The sequence below is a fragment of the Gasterosteus aculeatus genome, chromosome 9 (genome assembly GCF_964276395.1).
Source record: "Gasterosteus aculeatus chromosome 9, fGasAcu3.hap1.1, whole genome shotgun sequence".
Lineage (NCBI taxonomy): Eukaryota > Metazoa > Chordata > Actinopteri > Perciformes > Gasterosteidae > Gasterosteus > Gasterosteus aculeatus.
In genome coordinates, this window is record NC_135696.1 from 3,130,244 (window position 1) to 3,154,142 (window position 23,899).

General features: G+C 42.3%; 1 protein-coding gene across 2 annotated transcripts; it reads left to right on the plus strand.

Moving 5' to 3' along the window:
• The first annotated feature begins 18,123 nt into the window (after positions 1-18,123).
• LOC120820805 (protein FAM200A-like) lies at positions 18,124-22,754 on the plus strand. Of its 2 annotated transcripts, XM_078108864.1 has the most exons (11): positions 18,124-18,422; positions 18,654-18,703; positions 19,748-20,000; positions 20,097-20,422; positions 20,520-20,604; positions 20,690-20,824; positions 20,930-21,087; positions 21,177-21,288; positions 21,520-21,763; positions 21,950-22,100; positions 22,303-22,754. In XM_078108864.1, the coding sequence occupies exons 3-11, from the start codon at positions 19,769-19,771 to the stop codon at positions 22,576-22,578; spliced, it is 1,719 nt and encodes a 572-aa protein (XP_077964990.1). In that variant the 5' UTR covers positions 18,124-18,422; positions 18,654-18,703; positions 19,748-19,768; the 3' UTR covers positions 22,579-22,754. The 2 variants fall into 2 exon arrangements, with proteins under 2 accessions (XP_077964990.1, XP_077964989.1); XM_078108863.1 differs by having other exon boundaries at positions 18,124-18,703.
• The last annotated feature ends 1,145 nt before the right edge of the window (positions 22,755-23,899 follow it).

Consider the following 23,899-nt stretch of genomic DNA (forward strand, 5'->3'; position numbering starts at 1 on the left):
CCTGCTCTGTATTGTCATTGCATTTTAAAAGCAGTAATTGAGTAATGTGTTTAAGGATGACAATGGAAACCCAGCTTGTATCTGGGCTTCTCAACTGCCCATCGTTAGACCCTTCTCACCGCCAGCTAAAAAACCCTGGCTTCCGGTTGTCTCAATGCCAGATCGTTTTCTTTAGTCCATTGGTAGATACACTCTCGTGTATATATACATTGTTTACTGGATCCACATACCAACAAAATTTCACCCGTGTCCTAGATGAATTGGGATAGTGAATAATATTTCAATCTTGAATAACCGTAACATTGAAGCCATCAATTAAGCTACACAGTGTCTGAAACTGACCATCTTCCTGTTTAGGTCTTCTGCTAACAGGTTTTCAACTTCACCCCTATTCTGTAGGGGATTCTTGCTATTTATTCCTCTTATACTGGACTGTATCTCACAACTGTACGCCAAATTTCCAATGGCACCACCGTTTTTATTGCACAATAATTATTTATTTTAGTGAAAATAGAGAAGACAAATACATTTTCTTGCAGTAATCGTTCAGGGAAGAAACTTGTGTGGCTTGTTGGAGTTTGAGTTGTCAGTGAACAACACAGGATGAAGGAGGGATTTATTCCTCTGTTGAAGGAGGCATTTCCCCACACAGGGACTTCATTCATAAGCTTTAAGAAATGGGCATATTTCTCACACAAAGCCGGCTCTCACCAGCAGCATTCAGATTCTTCTGAGAGTTCTGCCTTCCTGGAAATGGAGGAACATCCTCCCAGGGTGAAATGACTTAGCAAACTATCATTATGCTTTTAATATTGTGAGCAGAAACTGAATACACCTGTTATTCATCAGTCAGACAAAGCTATTCGCTTATCTTTATCTGGTTGGCTTTTCTATTCATTTCCTCAAGAAGAGTATGGGCAGAGTGGGGATGGTAGATATTTTACTGGCTTACTGCATTTCCCTGCAAACAATGAGATGATATACCCACATTGGCCACAATAGAAGTAAAAAGGTTTTGAAAAACCAGGTAAGAACTAGATCAGTCCTCATTTATCTGAAGGTCTAAATGGGTGACTGTTGTAAAATATTTCCTACCTGGGCTGAAACATTAATATTTGCTGGTAAAAGACATTAACAGTATCCACGGGATGAGACAAGGCTAGTTATCAATGAATCTCATTTTCAGGCCACTGTGCTGGTGTTCAAAGTACCTGCGACCTTCGGAAGAAAAGCAAAGCCGAGCGTTGCCTTTTAACCAGGAGTCAATAGACTAGAAATTAGCAATCTGTTACAATTCCTGTATTTACAGTTGGACCTCCTTTTACTAATATGTTTATCTCAGCAGTTGTGATCTAGATCAGTGATTTTTTACCACTTTGCCGAGATTGTCAGGTGTGCTCTGGGAAAATGTCCAATCTTACTTACATTACAAGTCATTTAGCTGACGCTTTTATCCAAAGCGACTTACATTACATCTGTAACCCATGGCCACCAACCTTGCGGTTCCCAACGCACCCTCTTTACCCCTGCGCCACGACGAGCCCATACATACCTGTATACTCATAAGGGAGGTTGGGGATGTGCACCGCTAAATTATGTCATTGTCTAATTTGCATTACTATAATGAATACTGTGGAATCAGCGGCGGCTTTACTCATGTGCAATTCAATTTCGACCGACATGTGGGTCTCCTCTTAGCTCTGACTGCAGCTGGGACTGCTGGGCAGGGTTGCCACCTGTATTTGAATAAAATAGTGCGTCCCGTTTTGAATCAATACGGGGAGGGGTTTGTCACATATTTTCAGAGTTGTTTTCAATACAGCATCCCATGCAAATAATCCCACCCGAATTCTCTGAAGACCGGTCCTACAAACCAATCAGAGTCAGAGGAGGGCGGGTCTCTTGGCGGAGTGTCGATTTGAAAGAACGGCGGAGGCAGCTGCAGATACCCCCCAACCAATCCAGCTCTGAGGCGAAAGTGGATGCAAAAGTACCAACAAGAGTGTGTAACGTAGCATCTTTTTCTACTGTACTAAAGATGGCAACCCTTACAATGCGACTTCCCTGTGAGACTGACTTGCTGAGGAGAGCAACTGCAGAACGATAAGTGCTTTCACGTGAGACACCAGATAAAGTTGCTAGATTTGAGGCTAGACACAAAACAAAAGGTTGACACCATGGTTTGGGAAGTTGCTGGATTTAGCGAGAAAGTTACCAAGATGGTAACAAATTGGAGGCGAAATGAAGACGCTGTAGAGATCTCAATGCTGATCAAGGCCAAGGCTCGTCAAGTACATCAAAGAGGTTTGAAGTGCAGTCCTTTGGGGGAACGAGGATACAGCGCCACAAGCGGCTGGGCCGCCATCCCCTGCTAGTATCCGTCGTCCGTCATCTCCTCCTCCCAGCCAAGTTGGGCACCACTGTGAAGTGCAGTCCTTGGGGGGAACGCGGAATAACAGTCCTTTGTCCGTTTTAATCACATGGGCGTCCGGCTCCAGCTTCCTCGGCTGCCTTAGTCTTCTCCCGCTGTTGCCGGAACTCTCCTTCTTAAGGATAAGACACACACAGGTTACTCCCACCTGAGGCCAATTGTTACGTCCCCAGAAATCTGGGTTCGTATAATGTTTCCAATTCAGGGATTACGTGTGTGTGTGTGTGTGTTTGTTTCCCAGATAGGATTGGGACCCGAAGCTCCACTCCCCTCGTCAGTGGTTGCAGCTGGCTGGGCTCTTTAAAAAGCCCAGTTTTGGACGAGTTCAGGGGATGCTTGCTACATATTCACACATGTTGTTTTTGGTTTGTACCATGTGTGAGGAGACATTCATTTGTGTTCAGTGTTGTGTTCCTTTTGGAAACGTGTGGCAGCAGAAGAGAGCAATTGTTTGTTTGTGTCGTTTGACTAATTATTTGTTTTCTCTTTTGTTCACAGGGAGTGGGGAGTAGATTTAGAGCTACCCCGGGGTATACATCACCCGTAGGTTTACTTCTGTCTAGAAACACCAGTTTAGACCTGAGCGGACCACCACCTGTAAGTTTGGTTAGGGCGCCTTGACCGTGTGCCAGGTAGAGTGTCTTTCGATTGGGGGGTGGGGGTTAGTATAGGTTAGGGGTGGGGACCTTTTGTTTATTTCTTTGTTTTGGTCCTGCCAGCCCTCCCCATTTCCCAGAAAGTTATTGTTTATTTATGTGTATTTATTTTGTTTGATAAAAGAGTTATACTATATTTGGTGTTTGTCCTTTTCTCGCACCGCGACTCCATACCCCTTTTTGCTGGCACCGGTGGGCCGGAGCAGTGGGTTGTCATGTTCCCCTCCCTTTTGGGAGCTGGAACGTAACACCAATTATGCCTCCCCCTGGCACTGTTCTCCGAACCACTCCCTTCTCCGTCCCCTCTGCAGCTGAGCCAAACCACGCCGCCACCACAGTTTTATTGTACTTGCTAGCATTAGCCCTCATAAGCCTCGGGTCATACCACACCACCTAAGACTAGCTGAGAACACCATAAGGGTTTTGACTCTTCTCCATGCAAATATGTATATTTGTAATTGACCTCACATCTAAGCAGAGCCACCAACCTGTGGGGATAATTATAAGGGAATCTTTGCTAATGATGTCTTTAAGTTTCAGTGCTCTTCGGCAGCCGGTCAACTTTGACCTGCAGAATAGTTTGCAACAGTATGATTGTGAAAAGGTCAATTCAACTGTAATATGTGGCTGACACCGCAGAATAATTGCAAGACAGTGGGTAGTCTTTTAGTTGGGTTTAAGCATGCCTAATAAGCAGTGTGTCTCACTTCTCAGCCGCTATTAGTGTTCGCTGATGTTTCTGCATTATAACAAGAATATGCAAAACAGATTGTACTGTTTTTTATTATTTATGATGTCTGCTGTGTTCAGATTACACGGGGAAATAATGAACAAATACCGCATCGGTTAACCATTTCTAAAAAAGTGGAGTTATCTAAAATAGACAGAAAAAAAAAACAGCGCAAATACAACTCCCAGACTTGGTAAACATCAAAGATGTGCTTAGAAATAACCTCTTAAACATCTTCCGCCTCGGCCGATATCTTGGCTAGATGTACTTGAAATCTGCTGGATGGGATATTGGGGCACATCTGTTCTATCAAGGGGCATGTGCTCCTGGGATTTGTATTCCAATGATTTCCTTCATCAACTCACGCACCAAAAATAAATTAAAAAAAGGGGCATGAATGCACTATATTGAGGGTGAGAAAATGCATGTTGTCCCATGAAGTAGAATTGAACCAAAATGGCACGAGTCACCTGAGACTTAAAAACAATGACTATTACCCTTGAACCTCGGAAATTATTCACCCATGTCAAATAAATAACAGGCTTGTTTCTGAAAGGAGTTCAAAGTAAACTCGGGCTAGGAACACAGGGTATATCACAGGCTGAGTAATTGGAGTCCACCATGCATATTTATTGGAGAGTTAGTAGTTTTGGTGGGGGCCCTGCTCTGTGACTTGTGAATTGCTTTTCAAAGGGGCTTTAAGAAAATTCCTCATTCCTATTAGAACAAGATATATTGGCATGGTGGCTGCACCGTCAACCGATCATATTTCTGTAGGCAAGGGCTCAAAACAGTCCAGGGAGAATGGAGCAGAGCTAAATGCATCAAGGAGGGAATTGCTATTCATTAAAAAAAATAAAACACCAAAATATGGAAAGGCAGAGCTGCGAAGTTTTCAAAAACCTCAGAGTGAGATTTTGTCGGGGGTGACGGCCGTCGGGGGGCACCACCCACAGTCTGAGGTTGAATTTCTCACGAAATTGGATGTGTGGTGGAATTGTGTGACTAAAGACTGAGATGAGTGACTGTCATGCTCAATGCGTGACACAGCCCTGGAAATGTAAACAAATGTTTCATTATCTATTAATACTTGTACGCTTTAAGGGCAACTCATTGTATCATTGAAGTATGAGCGGTATCTGCAAATTGACGTGTGGCTTCCCTTTGTGTGACAGGCGCCTCATGATTCCTGCTTCTTTGCTGACGAGGGTCTTCTAGATGCGTAAAACAGGTCCTTTTACATATTTTGGCCATAGGGCGATTTACCGCCCCAGGTACAAGATTTCTTGCTGCGATTAGGTGAGACACGGGGTGTACCCTGGACTAGGGTGGCCATTTGTCCCGCTTTAGGCCGGACAGTCCAGCTTTTAAATGCCCCGTCCAGCTGCAGGCGCAGCCTTAAGCCGGACACTCGTTTGTCCTCCTTTTGAGAAAATAACTGTGTTTTGGTAATGACTGAACTGAAAGGAAAACTGGAGAGAAGGCTTAAGGATAACTTCTTTGGCTTTGCTGTGAACAACAAACTGAAGCAGCTGACGACTCCATCAGACTGGGAAGTGTAAGGCTGATTTCCTTGCATTCTATTAAAGAGCCAAGAAATATGTGAGTGAAAGATATGACTTCTCTGAGAACAGCTTTCATAGTAAAGTGTCAAAGCTTAGCCTGACCAGTTCTGTGTCTTTTGAAGAATACTCCTGCCTGCTGTCCAGGCCTGCAATCTGAAAGGCATTGATCTAGATGAACTCTATGAGGAATATGGCGTGGTGGAAGCTGCACTCAGTTCCCCAGAAATGGAAGGTTGCCACAGCGACTATTTTCCAGAGCAGATGTCCCACTTGAGAATCTGATGAAAGTCAGTGCCTACATCTTCTCCATCCCATGTAGCAATGCACATACAGGGCGTGTATTTTCAATGATGACCACAACCTGGAGAAACGATAGAAATCGACTGGAAGTGGACAGTGTCAAGGCAGAGCTGCAGATTGCATCAATTTGACAGACCAGTGCACAGAGATATACAAGAAATTCCCAAGAGGCCAGACCTCCCTTCTACCATCAGATTCTCTATAAGCCTCTACCCAGCCTCCAACTAGCCTCCTACCAGCCTCTGCCCTGCCTCAACCAGCCTCTACCCAGCCTGTGACCAGCTGCCTGAACTCAGAATGTCATACAACTCAGTCCCGTTCATGTTAATTAGCATAAAAAATATTATTAGACCTATGTAATCTGAATTGGAAGGGCACGTTGTCATGAGCTGTATCTTGTATATGTTTTATTAGCTATGTTGTATGGGTATGCACCTTTATGTAATCTGCTTGCGTGTCCCTGTGTATGCAAAGTGTTCTCCTTTTTGACGTGAAGGAAATGGCCACCCTACCCTGGACTAGTCGCCGTAACTAAATGCTGTAGTTACTGTTATCTACAAGGGTTAGCCCGAGGATCACTTCATGAGAAAAAGATCCGAATGAAAATCTGAGATTGAGTTGACCATACTCTATACCAGCTGCATCACTAACCAATAGAAATACCAGATGGCGAACTAACCTAAAAGTTAAAGTACCTTAACGTTAGCATTCAACAATTGAGCCGCGTAAATTCCGAAAACTGGACCTAGACACGATAGAATGGTTGTTGAGCAGTATAGGAAGTCCTATCAATATTGTTTCAAAGGACATTTAGAAAAATATAATTGAATCAATCCAACATTCAGCTAATGACAGGGACTGTAGTCAGTTTATGGACTACTTGTCTTGTGGCTGAAATGTCTACCGCTAACACTAGTTAGGCTCATTGGAATATAATCACCCAGGCCATGACATTCAGTTTTGCCTGGGGTTAGAGGTCTTGCTCAGGGACACTTCAACATGGGACATGTCAGAGCAGCAGCCAGGGCTGCAGTTCCCGGTGCATCCTCTCGGTGCATCCTCTCGGTTTCCTCCTCGCCTTCTCCATGTCCCGCCTTTAATCAGGTGGCCTAATCACGTACACCTGTGTAAGTTGAGGCCTTCTGGGAAGTGTAGTTCTGTCTGCGGTCGCTATTTTGTAGGGGGCCAGTTGTCCCTTAAAGGGGAAGTAGCACCCATCTGCAACTTGGCCCCGTGTGATGCCACAGTATGAGATTGCGGTGTTGAGAAAATCTGTGAAATCTACCCGATCTGCATCACGTGGGTAAGATGCTGCAGCGTCACTTTTGTTAAGTAGCCATAAAACTCTTCCGTTAGAGTTTTTGCTTGAAGGTTGTGTGGCGTTAGGGGTTTAGGGTTTAGGGGCGTTGTGTGGCGTTGTGGGTTTCCACGTCACTTTTCAAGAACACATGCCACTAGGTACAGTTGATTTAGAATAATTGATCGTGTCGGAGGATAAGCTCAACACCACGTCACCATGCCCAAGCCATTCTCGTCGTCTTCTTTTACTAGGTCATACACAAGCGGATCCTCTTCCAAAGCAGTTGGCTGATAGTCAGCCAGTCCAGGTCAATCCAGTTGATCTTACACTTGGTTGTACTCTTCTTTTCCCTACTATGTCTCACTTGGTCTTGTCTGTTCTATCTCCTTCTTCCTCCCTGTTGGGTTGTTTGATCCCCTTCTTATGCTCCCCTAATTACTAAACTGCTCCCACCCTCTCCTTGTTAGGCAGGAAGTCCATATAAGGCATGGGGGTGGAGCCATCTGGCCGCAAGATACCTCAGCTCCATCACCAACCCTCTTACCTCTCCCATGGACCTACCTCAGTAGACATGATGGAATATAACTCAACACATGTGGTTGAATCATTTTCCAACTTCTTTACAACATCCTCAAAGAGGGAGAGGATGTTATTTGAGAACAGGAGATAAACTTCCACTTGATCAGCATCTTCTTCAGTTGAGGCTTTAACAAAGCTCTGATCTGTTTGGGACACTCTACCCCCAGGGTGATGAAATGAGACCTGAGAGCAGTCCAGGATTGCATTAACCGGGAGATGGCTGGATTGAGGGACAGCCACCTTGTTGAAACATGTCGCGGAACTCCACATCACAAAACTGGCAAAACTCTTTGGCAGATGTGGGGAAGTGGCCATAGATTGTTAGCACAACATTTTACAACATTTTCCAGTGAGCTGGTCGAGAGCATGCTTTACTGTGTTGTGCACAATATGGGCATGGCAGATCTTGCTCTTTCTTTAGGTTGGTGAAGACAGAGTTGTGGATTCTATAATTTACATTAGTATGGTCTGCACTATACGCTGTAAATTGTTCTAATGATAATCCAAATGTATCAAGGCATTGTTCTATATAATCCATAATCCCACCCGCGGACTCATCTGCATTCAAGCATTTTGTTGCTAATCCCAGTTTCTGGCCTGAAATACTGTACAGCAAGGGGAAACATCTTCCTGTTCCCTTTATTTGATGCATCCGTCTGTATGGAGAATGGGAGGGGTTTACCTGATGTTAAGATGTCACCAACATCAGCCACTGCCTTTGGAGCAAGGCTATCTTTGACCATTGCTTCTGCCTTAGTTCTTCCAAGGGACATGTTCTTTAAGATTTTGGTGTTATGCAGAACCTTTTGGTTGAGTTTGTGTCCACAATCAGCACTGTTTCAGCTGAAGTTGTGTTTCACCGTGTGGTACACCGCTGCTGTAACCCTGAGGGCAGTAGGATCAGAAATTGCTAATGAACTTGAGTAATTGTATAATGTGGTGTGAACACAGATTTATTAGGCACTATATTAATATGTATTAAATACATCCCTCTTAGCACTTATTAAAATAATGCTTATTTGTCTGACTGCACACAACCTTAATGAACACTTAAAAATGTCTACGCCATCTGCCTTAGGAGATGATTGAGATATGAAAAACTGGGAGACGATGCGTTGACTCCTGTGAGCTCCAGCAGCATTGCGGTAATGTTGCTTTCCTGAGACATGCTGTCGCACATCTGACAGGCCACCGTGTGCTACACAGAACACTCAGCGACAAATTGTGCAATTGGGTTGATATTAATTTCCTCTAACATTTTCCAGCCAAGTATTCCTCCCACTCTCGCGGTACTCTTGCATCCGCTTTCGCTTCAGAGCTGGATGCGGGGTGGTACCTGGAGCTGCCTCTGTCATTCTTTCAAATTGACACTCCAAGAGACCCGGCCTCCTCTGACTCTGATTGGCTGTGATTCTGAAGCAAACCAATCAAACCAAGGATGGCAGCGAGTATTACCCAGGAAAGGGCAGAATAAGACGAGTCTTCACAGAATTCGGCTGGGATTATTTGCTTGGGATGCTGCATTGAAGACAAATACGGGACAAACCCTGTTCCATATTGATTCAAAACCGGAAGTGCTACTTTATTCTCAAATACGGGATAAGTACGTATTTTACGAGATGGGTGGCTACCCTCAATGGAGGAGGACCAGTCGGCCACTTGCTGCAGCGCATGCAGGGAGTCTGGCTGGAAACGGGTCTGCCTGGCCGGCCGAACTTCACTGACCTCTGCACCTCTGTCCCGGTCCATGTAAGATTAACTGTTTTATCCGTGTTTCTCCAACATTAAATGCGTGGTTGCTGCTAAAAACACTTATCTAGCCAAAAAACTTTCACAGCGAAGGAGTGCGCCACCGGATAGCAACATTCATGTGCCACAATGTGAGCACGGCGGACCATTTCTACTCTCTGGTCCTTGATCCGAAGCAGGGCTGTTACGAGGCCAAGCTGGACGCAGTCGTTGATGACCTGGTCCCAAGAGATCTACAAAGCTGCAGACACTAAAGACATTTTGAACTACCTCAAGAAAGATGTATGGGGTTGCTGCTGATTTGGAAATTGATGAAGACCATTTTACATTGATTTTAAGGTTTTTCTGTCTGACGTTTTTGTGAATATTCTGTTAAACTCCACTGAATATTTAGTTTAAATACAGTAGAGAAGTTAGATATCTGCATGTTATAATGTAAAAACTTTTAATGCAAGAAATAAATGATTTTTGCAACAAGACATGGTGTTTCTTATAACTATAGATTGTCATTTTAAAAAATGTATGCTAACTAGGAAATTAATTTCAACATTTCCTCCTAACTCAAAGAGAGTTGAATAATTAGTTAGACCTAGTGAACAGAAAGTTTGTTTTAAACTTACATTGCTAAGTTGAAGTTGCAGAGAGCAATCCATAGCTAAATTAAACAAAAAATTATGAGTTGTACCAAATTGTAAATTCAATTTCACTCTACTCAAGTGTAAGGCAGCAATTGAACTTGTATTTGTAAGTTGAACCCCCTTGATTTGTTTACAGTGTACTGGTTTTAATGTTCTGGGGCATAACTTGTTTAACAAACAACATAACTGCAGGTCTCCCACGCTTCAATCAATGCTTTGGTGCTTTTGTACAGCCAGGAGAAATGTTTGAACTGCCCAATGCTGCCGTTATTGTGTCAAGTTATTGTGAAATAATTGTTATTTGAAGTCTGGATCGATACAAGGTCCAGTCTTGATCATCTAGAGTTTCTGTAACGTTGCTGGCTCTTTCTGTCCTGCAACATTTCCCTACCATTTGTGGTGCAGAACATGTGCTCAATTACATTGGAGATTAAACTTGTGGGTCGTTCCTCATCTTAATGTAAGCATACCCTCAAGTAACAATAAACCATATTGGAAACAAAGGAATAAGTAATGTGAACAATATAAAGGAGCAACAAAAAAAAAAAGGTTTTATCTACTTCACTTGCTTTCCTGTATCTACCAACACCGTTATGACACCGTACAACACATACTTTTTAAGGCAGCCACCTTAAATTATTCACTGCCTTTGCAATTTTCATGAGCTAGGTGATTACATACTGAAATGGTAATGCGGGCAAACAGGAAAGTATTTTTTCACAGCATTAGCAGCACAGCAGCAGAGACAGCAAAGGACTACACAACATGCTAAAAGAAAGACACTCTAATTCAGATCAAACGTCTTGCAGACAAACCTTCTGTTGCATCTTCTTAATGAGGGTCGTGACCTCTGACTGGCCACATGCAACATAAGGATGTTTCTGTACGGGGAGCGTGGGAGCGATGCATGAATAATGAAGATTTGAAGTCTTCTAAAATTGCAAAGAGGGTCTTCAGTTTACTTGTTTGGTGAGTGACTTCAGTCGTGGAAGAGGAGCTTTTTGCTCATTTGGTTGATTTGGATCCAGACCATCGGTTCTGGAAAAAAAAATCTTGAATTATAAAATTTGCATCATGCATCACCCGCAATAAACTTCTTCCCTAACCATATGCATGATTTTTCCTCAACCGTTGTTGGATAAAGTTGTAGGGTTCTTGGGATGTTTGGTATGGGGCGCCGTTTGTAAAATGTTACATGATAACATGATGATAATGCTAAATGTGGCAAAACTGCACAGGATTTTAGAACGTGCGACATTTTACAAACGGCGCCCCATAGTTTGGGAGCTCAAATTTAAGTGTGTACTTTTCCCTCTTTCCCTAATCTTCACCAAGTGTTAAACTGTCTCACCAAAATTAAAGTAAAACACACCAACTAAAACTAACCAAGTTGTTTTTGCGCCTTAAAATAACCAAACAATTTGGCACCAAAGAAAAATGATTGAGGAAATAACTGAAAAAAAATATGCCATTTGAACAGCATCGTGTACCAGGATATGCAGTGTACACGTTTTCTATTCTACTATGTTTACTTTCTATGTGATGATCTTAACTGTGCTTTTCGGTGAACATCAAGTGCCATTGAGTATTTACTAACCATAAAGCCACACAACCATTACATTGACCACCCGTTGGAAAAATTGCTGCTTGAGAATAAGCAATAATAATGACTGTCACCTTGTCCGGCAGGAGAAGTCCTTAAATCTTAAAAGTTAGGCTATCCGTCATTGTCCACAGGCTCAACACAAGAAAGATGAATGCATTCACTAAATATGGTCTTGAGAAATCTGCAGGAAATGATTAAGGTGATAAATGGGGGATATATGATTTTGGTGGGACAATCCATTATATCATCAATATCAAAAAATGAAAAAGAAGTTGCTACATTCTTAAGAACATGAAAACTGAATTCCTTTTTTTAACATAAACCCTAAAAATGTGTCATTAGAAGTTCAATGCACGACTGCTAGTTCAAGTGTCTTTCAGCTTTCCTGGATTGCATTGCAAATTATCAGAAGCTAAGAAACGGGGGCCGCTTGGAATGCAGCTGACCTTACATTCCCTTCTGTTGTTCCAAAGGAGTCTTTGATATTGAGGACGGTTGCGTTTGTCTCATAGTCACAGTGTGAGATGTAGAGGGACCAAACCACTCCGTCAAACCTGCACGGAAAGCACCGTACCTGTAGCGGAGAAAGCGATCAAAGCAACTGCTCCACTTATGAAGACACAAGTTGGCTTTTAGTGTGCTTTCAAGCTGACACAAGTCTTTCAATATACAGTATATTCTTTTCCATTAAAATGGTTATTTTGGTTGGTGGATTTTTTCTTAGTCTGTTTGATTGTCATTTTCTCATGAGGAGTAGTGTCTTTGTAGCACATACTATCAATGAGCATGGTCTCTTTTCACAGAGACTTAAGAAAACAAGTGGCATCCTGCAGCCAGTGGGGTTAAGGCAATGCTTTCTGGGGGATGTATTAATTCCCCAGCCAGATAGCTGGGCTTGATTGATTCAAATTCTATTCTTGGTTGGCATTTAGCTTAACACTAAATGATTTTTGCTCAAACCGTCTCTGTTGGCCTCTCCCCTCCTCCATTCCCCCTTTTCGTACTGTCTTTCCTCCCCCACCCCACATCCTGTCCATCTTGCTCCCTAATTACGCCTCTCTTTTTTGTCCCTCTCCTTCCTCCATCACTCTTAATTCATCTGTGTAAAAAGCCATAGAACACAGAAGTGCTGCCTCTCCAGTTACAGATGTTGTTACGGCGCTGGAAAAAACACTTCTTGGTCATGCCATCATTTTCATTCCTACCTCCACCCTCACGTGGTTAAATGAATGTTTTACTTTGATGTTCAGGTACTAAAATACTGTATAAAAGTTGTCGTTAATGTTAGATAACATCGTTGTTGTACCAACAACAAAACCCCTCGTTGAGGGGTGGTATTCTCATTTTCTCAATGAGCAGCGAGTGCTGCCGTGAGCCCTCCCCCCTCCCTCCAAAAGCAGGCACAGGTAGCACACTCCCAGCGGTGCCTCTCAGCTACAGTCAGAGCAGACAAACTTCTCCACGCGCACCCACTAGTTCAGAGCGACTGCATTAAGGAGCTGTTTCCTGTGATTGATTTGTGCATATATGTACTGTAATAAACTGTTGAAGGCACTTACATTGAAAGACTATTTGATTGCTTTGTTTAATGTCATTAAAAGCAACTGGTTGTAAGGAGACGAAGCTCTTCACACCAAAAACTGGCAGCCTGTAAGGTCTCTGTTACTGTATTATTAAGAGACATCAGTCTCAAGATTATAAATCATTTGTGAATGATATCCTCTTTTAGTTGAAACCCAATGCATTTTATCATGATATTTGAAACATTCGCTTAAGGCATCCAGGAGTTTTGTGATAATTACAATAACAGTAATACTTCCTGTAGCATCCATTTGCTATTCATGCAGCCCGCCATTGCTATTGGCTTTTATATAGGTCATTCTGAGTGGCTGATTTATGAAAGCTCCAAGCAAAACATCTTATCTGTCCAGTTTTATATCTCCATTAGGCCCTCTTTGGGTATTATTGATGGGTCTGAAGAGATCCATCATTTATGTCCCTGCATCTGACACACGTCCTCATGATCAAAATCTTGGAGCAAGACGCTGCATCCCCACTTCCTCCAACAGCCATCTTCTCTTCGTCTGCCTCACTCTTCCAATCTTCCTGGCCATCTATCTTTTCTTTCTCTCTCTATTTTTTGCCCTCCATTAGGTTGTAGAGATGTAAGATCGAGTGTCCTAGATGACCATTTTATGTCAAAAGGTGATATACTTGTGTATGGGGCTTGCCAACGTGGAAACAGCTGGTGGGCAGACTTCAAATCCCCAATGTGTACTATTACATCAGGCAGATGCTGGTTGGTTGAACCCATTCCATGATCAATAGCGAGGATTTCTTTCTTTACACAACAGTAGAATTTATTTTTCTTTTATTGCTCCACGTTTTAACTTTTCACACGTAAAAGTATGTAATTATTAATATTTGTCCGATTAAACCAAGTACTTTTGGTAAAGATATTATCTGCTATTACAATGTTGCCGTTTTTGGCCACAATGGATACGTTGAACATCAAGGTTTTGCATTTTGGTTCAGTGAGTCAGACAAACACAAAGACTTTCACCCAGGAGACCGCTGACTATTTCATGAGGAAAACCAAAAAGTAAATGTTTATTTAATGCTGGTTAAGTAACATTACACTAAGGGTGGTTGTTTAAATTACTCACAATAAATACATTGTCATTTTAATACAAACATCTTTGTTCTAACCTTAAGTAGTGACATTGCGCGTTTCTGATTGGCTGATGCCATATCTGTCAGGGATGCGGGTGGGAGGCAGGACTCAAACGCAGACTTTGCAGGAAACAAAAGGACTTTAATAGTCAAACGGCAAAAAACACAGGAACCGGGAGGAAAAACAGCAGGCAAGAAACTACAGCCATCCACAATAAGAGACGAGAACATGCGTGACGAAAGACAATGACGCGACAAGTGACACAAGAGACACACTGCTTAAATACACAAGGGAGGTGCAGGTGATTGGACACAGGTGGAAACTATTAGACAATCACAGGGGATGACGGGACAAGGCAGGAAGTGAAGTTACCCGGGGACACGAGTGGCAGAAAACTACAAAATACAACAGGAAGTGAACCACACCGTGACAATATCCATGGACACCATAAGCCAACATTATTTCTGGCAACTGGGTTGCACTTTGAAGCAGAAAAGCCAAACCAGAGACAAATTCCTATATGCAAGGCACCATGAATAAAATGTTTAGTCACTGTAAACAGGATAACTGACAAATTGGTTTTAAATCCAATGGGATATTTTTGGACAATTAGAATTTCTGAATAATGGCCCACAGGAACAGTGGACAGGCATACAGAGACAATAAAATGCACTTTATTAGAGGACTTCCTATAAGGATTTCTCTTTCTCTTCCTTTCTTCTGGCGCTCAATAAACACATATAATTGAATGCTTTTCTTACTACAAATACTACAAGGGACAACAGAATAAAAAAATTCAGTCACCTCACTTTTTCACAAGTAAAGTGAAATGTCAGTTCTTGGTCAGTACAGAGTCTCAAGAGCAGAGAAAAACACAGGAGACGGGGTGGGTTAATAGTCACGGTTCTTTATTCGGTCAGTCAATGGAGGCAAACAGTTCCAACAGAGAGCAGGTAAAATCCAAAAGTCAAGAGCAGGCAAAGTCAAAAACCACAAAAGCAAACACTGGAAGGAAATCCTGGAGAGCGATGAGTTCCTGGGGTAACAAAGACAATCTGAGGAAAGCAGGGGAGTATATGTATGTGTGGGACTGGCATGAATTATGTTCTCTCTTTAACTAAATAAAAGTACGACTGCATTTCAAAATAAGAGAAAATAAATTGGTTAAAATAGAGGGAAGGAAAGCTTGCATTTCTCTTTTTCTGTTCGGACTCGACAGTGTCAGCCATTTATAAAAACAGTGTTTAGTGCTGCTCCCAGTGAGAAGTATGAACAGAAATGAGTCCACCCATTCTGTTTTAAATGCTTTACTTTCGCTGTCCACTTTTCTCTTTTGAGAAAGCTTATTTTTCTCACCTGTCTCTTTCTTTCACCTTCTTCATCTCACTGTTTTCTGGGTATGGATCCTGACCGCGGTCCGCTAGTTAGTGACCTCTGCTCTACGGTGTTTATGCTGCAGAGTGGGCAATGTATAGAGCACATTTGTTGTGGAGCCCAACAATTTTCTCATGGAGCTTATTTGGCCAACATTGGAAAAACGAGCTCTTAAGGAGAACCACTAGGGTAACATGATAATTGTTTATGTGCCATCTCCATCAAACCCTCTCCAGAGCACTTTCAAGTTTTCCAACCTATTACACAGCTGACAGAGGATATATTAACTCACCAATACTTCAGCACACTTACCTAAACAGCAAATTGCTAATTGTCCAATTAGTTTACATGTCAGCGTATTCTAAATAGGGCACTAACAAAAAAAGCTGCTAGCACAGCCATGAGCAGTAATAAAGTTGGGGCTGGTATGGCCGTGGGACTGATGATAGTTGCCAGCTCAGTGGGGGCGGCAAGATTTTGAATAGGTCTCTTTATTGCCAGCATGACTCTGAGCAGTAAGAAGAAGCAAGAATACTTTTTTTCTTTGACAAGTCTTTGTTTCCTCCCCTGGGGGATTAAGACCTTGAGCATCGAATGGCCAAGACTTGTTAAACCTTGTTACTGAACCAGAAGCTGGTGGAGAGGAGCTGTGAATCTTTCAACCCTGTCTTTGTCCAGAGACATCACAAAAAAACCTGCGTTATGAGCTTCAAGACTGAGAAGAAATTAAGGGGATAGTTTTATCAAGAGAGAAAATTCTTGTAAATCTGACCAAGAAGCAAAAGGAAATTGTCTTGAAACAAAAACTCCAATCTTTTGAGATCGACCTGTAATTGTTTTGCGAATACATAACCATTCTGCTTATTTGCAGAATCGTATTAAACATAGAAATATCTATTTACAAGTACCCTTCAGAGTTGCACTTAAGAATAAAATTGCTCATTGCGAATTCTTAACTGTTTTTAGCGGAGTAACATTCCAGTCAGGGAAAGTTTGATTTACAATGGTTAATTACTTGGTTAATTTGCTGCTTGAGAACAAAACACTGTGATGAGTAATGCCTTTAGCTGTCTCTGTGTGTGCTTCTGTTTACACGCCATTCTAATAAAGGCCAAGATCTGGCTTAGTGGATCCATCCCAGTGCTTTCCCCTTTAATAAGACAAGAAGCATGCCAATTATGGGCCCTTTTGCTGCAGACTGAACTCCCAGACATACCCTTTAAATTGGAGGACCGAGCTGTCGATGCGTATGGAATGGACTCTGTCCTGCTCTCATGTTCACGATTTACACAGTATGTTGTGGGGGTGGGGGAATTATTGTACAAATGGGCCCATGCTCCATGTGTTTGAAAGGTAAAGATGAAATGTGTCGTTGATCATCATCACTTGTCATCGAAGGGGGCCTTGAGAGGAATGTGTGATGTAGAAGATGGATCCTTATAAATAGGATTAGGAGGACAAAAAGTGGAAGAGGGTGGAGGAGATGAGGTCATCATCTATCACCATGGAAATGATTGATATGATCTACACTTTAATCACTTCATTGGCTTTGTTCATCCGAGAATTCACTTTAAAATCCTGTGCTTTATCTTGATGGCACTACAGGGTTTAGCTTATATATATAAATATTTTCTTTTCCTAACCTGCGCATGTAAAGGGGTGTAGTTGGTGGACCCAAATGCACACCCATAGCAGTTCGATTTGTAGCCAAATTATTTTATTACCCATACAACCTGGGAAGTGAACAAACAAAAAAACAACCCCGGAATGAGCCACAGCTGAGCTTTTGAGAGAGGGGCGGGACAGGAGGCGGAACACAGGGTTGGAAACTCTAGGTTGACAAAAAAACAAAAGCACAGACAGGGGGGGAAAACTGATAAGCAGATGGGGACCCTAACAGCGCACTCCTGAACGGTATGGCAGTCTGACTCAATGGTTCACCATTTTCCACCAATATAAAGGATTCAGAGCAGTGTATTTTTACTCTTGATCTCATGAAAACACAACGGCGGTGTTAGGCCTATTTAAGAGGAGTTGAAGCCCCCTAAAAATGTTCTTCAGCCGTCCCAATAATTAGGCATTATTGGCTTTCTCACTCTGCCAAGTAACGCCTCGTCAACGACAGCGAGGGTTAGTAACGTTAGCCGACAAGGAGTTTAGCTCAAAGTACACCATCCACCAAATCAGATTGTAAATACAGGTAGTTACAGAATGTGGCTGTCTGTAAATTGTTAACAATTGTTACCTGCTTACATTTAGGCTTACTTGAGGCAAATGAAAGTATATTATAGTAGTAAGAATATTGTAGTGGCCAATGTTGACACTAATCTAGCTAGCTAGCTATTTTTAGAAAGAGTGTGAACGAGTAAATTCAATACACGGAATAACCATCAACATTTAACTATTATTTAATATTACTATTATAATTATTGATATCTGTTAACCAATAATATCAGAATATACAGAATATTGTTTATAACCAGTGTGTCCCTCATAGGGCTATTGTACTAATTCATTGACCAGATGCAGGCCTACCAACTCTCACGGTTTCGCCGTGTGACACACGCTTTTGCATGTTTTCACACGCACTCACGCCACACAACCAATTTCTCACGGCAAAAAAAAAAATCTGATTTTGGGCCGAAGCGCGTTCGTTCCTTTTCAAACTCCCCGACAATAGATGGCGCTAAGGAGCGCATCTGTAAACCCATTCGCTGCATAGACATCCTATTTACCCCAAAGAGTCCCGAAGTTAGCAACAGAAGAAGATTTTCAAACAGACACAACCGCGGGAGAAACTCAGGAGGAGCAAAGACTAAGGTATGTTAATGACATGTGGTTCAATTAAGTACTCACTCTCTTAAACTTTAAATCTTGAAAGAAATTATTTGTTGTGTTTGTGCGTGTGATTTTGAGTGGTGAATGTAAACTCAGCTGTCATAACAAGCAGCAGGAGAGCACCTTGTTAACCTCTTGGTATACTGCATGCTCAAAACATCATAGCATTGTTTATTAAGGCTGCTCACATAGCATTTATCTTTTTATTTACAGGCCAAAGAAAAAGACCCTCTCAAGAATTTTCCAAACAGCACTTTGAACAGGTAAGATGTATTCCAAAGAATTTAACATAAAGACAGGAAATTTGTGCAATAGAATTAGGCATGTTTTTGTAAATGAGAGTAGAGTTATTAAAAACCATTTTAATTCTTTAAGGGAGCAAAGATGTCTCGTAAAAGACCTTTGCCAGGCCCAGGACAAAAGGGAAGTCTGTTATATTATTTAAAGAACCAGCCAAGTCAGAAAAGACAGACAAACACACTGTCAGAACAGCCAGAACAGTCAGACCAAATGATAGAAACAACAGGGCAACAGACAGAGGAGCAACACACAGGACAGAGAGAGCCGGAGACGGGACAGAGAGAGCAACAGACAGGACAAACTGACAAACAAGTAGAGGAGCAACAGACAGGAGCGATAGAAGCACATGCAGAAGAGCAACAGACAGGACAAATAGACCAACCAACAGTGCAAATAGACCAACCAACAGTGCAGATGGAAGAAGACACAGAGGGACAGACAGAAGAGACTCCCCTAATCCAACAACAGGGCCAGAAGAGGCGTGCTCTGGCTGGAGCAGCAACATATAGAACCCTCTTTCAAAATGAGTGGACCTCTACGTGGCCCTTTATTACAAGAGGGAGCCTCAACACGCACTACTGGTGTGCAGTGTGCCGTGTTGAGAACTCATGTTGCCACCAGGGTGTGACCGATGTAGTGCGCCACATAAAAACTAAAGGCCACCAAGAAAAGGAACGAGCTCTTCAGTCCACAGCCACAATATCACAATACACAATGCCCGTTCCCCCTGTTGGAGGGATGTCTGCACAAGAGGTTAAGGTATGATGTGTGTAATAGTCCTGTCAAGGTTCAGTCAAGAGTTTTGTGTCTTAGTTGAATACGGTAAATTCATGGTTGATAGTTTTGACTAATTTGTGGTTTGTATTTCAGTGTATTACAGTCCAATTTTCTTAATTTGAGATCTTAGTTGCTGAATGTGTTTTTTACCTGTGCCCTATTATCACAGGTGTCCATTTGAAATAAACTGTGGTCTTTTGGGAAGACTAATCATTTTTATTTTCTTACAGACAAGAAGGGCTGAGGTAAAAATGACAGCTGGGTTGGTGGTCCATAATGTTCCTCTAGCCTTTGCAGACCACCTGGGGCCTCTCCTTAAAGATTGTTTTGGAGATTCTAAGACGGCGCAGGACTACAGGTGTGCCAGGACTAAATCATCCTGCATCATTAATGAAGCGCTGGCGCCTTATTTCACCCTAGAGCTTGTGAAAGAGCTCAAAAACGGCCCATACACCCTTGTTACGGATGGGTCAAATGACACAGGTATATCCCAAACTATTTATCTCTTCTGCAAAACATTTGCTTTGTGTAAACATCGAACAACATGTACATTGGTATAATTCTAACTCGTCATTATAGGAGCGCAAAAGATGAACCCGCTCACTGTCCGGGTCTTCATGGGAGGCAAAGTTGTCCACCGATTTTTGGGCATGTGTACAACAAGTGGGAAGGCATGTGGAACAGCAAGCGAGATCTTCGCCAAAATTAACTCCACCCTAGAGGAGCATTGTATCCCTTGGGAGAACTGCGTGGCTCTCTCAGTGGACAATGCAGCTGTCAACATTGGACCACGAAATTCAATCGCCTCTAGGGTGCTCCAGAAACACCCCAACACCTACATTCATGGCTGTCCCTGTCATGTGGCACACAACACTGCCAAAGCTGCAGGAGGGGGATTTTTTAAAGTGAGTTAAGGCCTGATTTATCTCTACATGTAACTTCATATTTGTATCCTAATTACATGCATTGACTGAATGTTATGATTTGATTAATGCATTGCAGGTGTCTGGTTTTGATTTGGAGGACATGGTAGTGGACCTCGGCTACTGGTTCAAAGGTAGCACAAATCGTAAAGGATACCTGACAGGTATGCATGTTTGATACTATTAAGTGTAATATTGAAATGCAGAGCTTAAGAAAAGATATGATATGGAATTAAATGTTTGAAACAGAGTTTTGTGAGCTGCATGAAGCTGAATACATGGAGGTCCTCCTGCACAGCTCAGTTCGTTGGCTAAGCCTTGAACGTTGCGTGACACGAATTCTGAGGCTTTACGAACCTCTCGCGAGCTACTTCAAATCTGCAAGTATGGTCATCAATTTTCAATTTCATTATGCAGCAACTACATGGATTGTTAGTCACATACTTATTGACAACCTCTTGTTTTGTGTTATTTATTAATTGATTCAAGATGAAAATCAGGCCAGATTCAAGAGGCTTGTGCAGGAGTTTACTGACCCCATGACAGAAGTGTACCTGCTCTTCTACCAAGCCACCGTACCAACCTTCACTGACTTCAACTTGCTTCTCCAGAGACAGCAGTCAGCCATATATTTGTTACATGATGAGGTGGGTTTGGATCTTGCTGTTTTTCCCTTCTGTGTTTCTTGCTGATATCTGCAGGGATCTAATACTATTTCTGTAAATGTTGGTCATAGATGGTGAAATTTGTACGCAAGCTGTGTTCAAAATGTATGGTTCCAGCAGCTCTGCAAGGCCATGAGGAGCCTTGTGCAATTGCCTATGAAGAGAAGGCAAACCATTTGCCAGGTTAGTGTTTGACTATTATTATGATCATACACTGTGATATGTTATAGATAAAATGTGATATTTAGCCTTGTACCTAGCCTTTTGCCACTTCATGAGTAGAAACCTAAGGTTTGTGGTAGTCCTCCCAACAATGAGCTTCTGGTTGGATTTCTTGCCCTATGCGTCAAGCTGATATTGCTGCATCAGTATGTTAAACCATTTATGTTAACCTGATATGCTGTATCTGTACAGGGAAAAAGTTGAACATTGGGTTCACAACCAGGGCTAAACTTACCAGATATCTGGATGAGGGTGACCTCACACCACGGCAGGTGGATTCATTCCATGAAGCTGTGTTAAGTTTCTTCACAAGTGCTGTGGGCTATGCACTTAGGAAGCTGCCACTGGAAGAGCCAGTGATCAAACACTCAAAATTTGTAGATGTGCGGCAGAGGGCTGAAAGTGGCATTGAAGATGTCCTTTACTTTGTTGAAAGGTTAGTTTTTTTCCTTAATTATTGTCTACCATCTTAGCTAAAATGCTTATGATGAGGTATGTTCACTCCTAAACTGCACATGATTTATCCTTTTATAGCTTTTCCTTAAAGATGTATATGAACTGCTGCTGGTTAATGACAATATACCTATAACTAAACAACCTGTAACTCTACTTTCATAAATAGGTTCCCCCATCTCCTCCCATACCATGGGCCAGAGGAGCATGACCACCTGGGTGAGGAGTTTTTAAATTATCAGACAATGCTAACAACCTCCCTTCAGGAAGAAACGGATATGGAAAGCTTCTGGGCTGGAATGGCAACCCGGAAACATAAGGTATACATTTTTTTTTGTATTTGTTTTTTGGCAGGTGTGGCTTGACTACATCTGTTGCTTTTATTGATGAATGCATATATTGTGTCATACATGATGCAATCTATGCATGTTGTATCTGAAGTTTGTTACAGTATACTTACAGTATTAATCAAAACAAAATATGGTATGCTTTTCCATTTTGTTCTTGGTTCATTTTCAATAGGTGACAGGAGCCAAAGAATTTCAGAGGCTTGCTGCCGTCGCCAAGCTGGTCCTGGTGTTGCCACATTCAAATGCTGATGCTGAGAGGGTGTTTTCAGTTGTCGGACTGAATAAAACAAAAACCAGAAATAGCCTGGCACTGGATGGCACCCTGTCCTCCATCATGGCCATAAAGATGGCCGACCTGGAGCCCTGCTTCAGATGGGAGCCCCCCTCAGCGGTCATCAAGGCCTCCAAGAAGGCCACAGGCCAGTACAACCTTGCCCACAAATCTTAAAAAATTACTAACCAGCTTCTGATCTCCTTCTTAATACCTAATTTTTTGTTATTTTATTTATGTGTATTTATATTATGTGTATCCATTGTTTTGCTTTGAAAGGCTACTGTTTAAACACTTTAAGCACTTTATTTGTTGCACTTTTTTGTTTGATAATGAAAAATATTTTTCCTTAACTAAACTTGTGTCATTTTTTGCTGAACATAAATCATTAAGTGCTCTTAAGAATACAATTATTAACAATATAGGTTAGGTTTCAGTTAAGAATTAGTTGAATACCATTGTAATCAAAATGTCAATCAACCTAAATTGGTCTAATCTTAAACACAGGTCTATTAATTAGGCTATATTGTGGTACATAGACAGTCATTGAGGCACAGCAATAGTTTTCTGGTTGAATGTTCAGCTCAAGTCTAGAAGGCCCAACAAGTCATGAGCAGATGAACATAAATCAGAATAAGTTCAGGCATACCACCCAAAAATCCACGAGAATGCATGAAATAACATCTACTTAAACCAAAATGTCCTGGGGGTGGACCATCAGCTATGTCTTTGCTTCACAGAATGTAACCAATGTTGTCCATCTCCAGTAGGCCGCCCCTATCAACGACTTTGGGCCCCACAAACCACCAGAATGCAGGGTACAACATGGGTACTACGCCAAATGAATTCCAATTTCCTGATATTTGAGCCACCAACGTGTGTGGCTGCGTGCGCGGCAAAATTTTGGTCACCCCCGACAAAATCTCACTCCAAGGTTTTTTGAAAAGTTGGCAGCTCTGCAGATGCCAAGCGAGCGAAAATGACTTGGCCCAGATCCAGCTTGAGCTTGGCACGGGCCGACTCGTCTGACTCGGGATGAATGACGCCCCAGAATCGGGCCAAATACACTGGCCTGAATCTGGCGTACGACACTGCCGTCACTGGGCTGTGATCTAAAAAAAAACGGGCCTGCATCCGGAACACTAGCCAAGCTAGCCGACACTCTAGAAATACGGCCGAGTCCGTATTGCTGTCCAGCAGTCGCTTTACTCCTCTCAACTGTTTCCCCCCTTATTAGACTCTCTCTGCCCTCTTACGACACAACGGACTGGCCAATCCCCTCCGGCTCCGTGGCTGTCTCAACCGGTGCGTGCCATAAAAGCCACCATGGTCCGTGGTATAACCTTCAAACCCGGAACCTAAAGCAAACTGTGCAGAAACGATTATGGTGTTCCACCAAATCAGAAGGATCTAGGCTAGTTTGGCAAGACAGCCTTAAAACATATAAGAAGGCTCTCCGTAACGCAAGAGCATCTTATTACTCATCATTAATAGAGAA

What these genes read in the sequence shown, in the direction of transcription:
- LOC120820805 (XM_078108863.1), top strand. Translation starts at nt 19,769, where the DNA reads ATGACAGCTGGGTTGGTGGTCCATAATGTTCCTCTAGCCTTTGCAGAC. An exon ending in TCGTAAAGGATACCTGACAG is followed by an intron (nt 20,605 to 20,689) that starts GTATGCATGTTT and finishes TGTTTGAAACAG; the next exon opens with AGTTTTGTGAGCTGCATGAA. An exon ending in TGGCAACCCGGAAACATAAG is followed by an intron (nt 22,101 to 22,302) that starts GTATACATTTTT and finishes CATTTTCAATAG; the next exon opens with GTGACAGGAGCCAAAGAATT.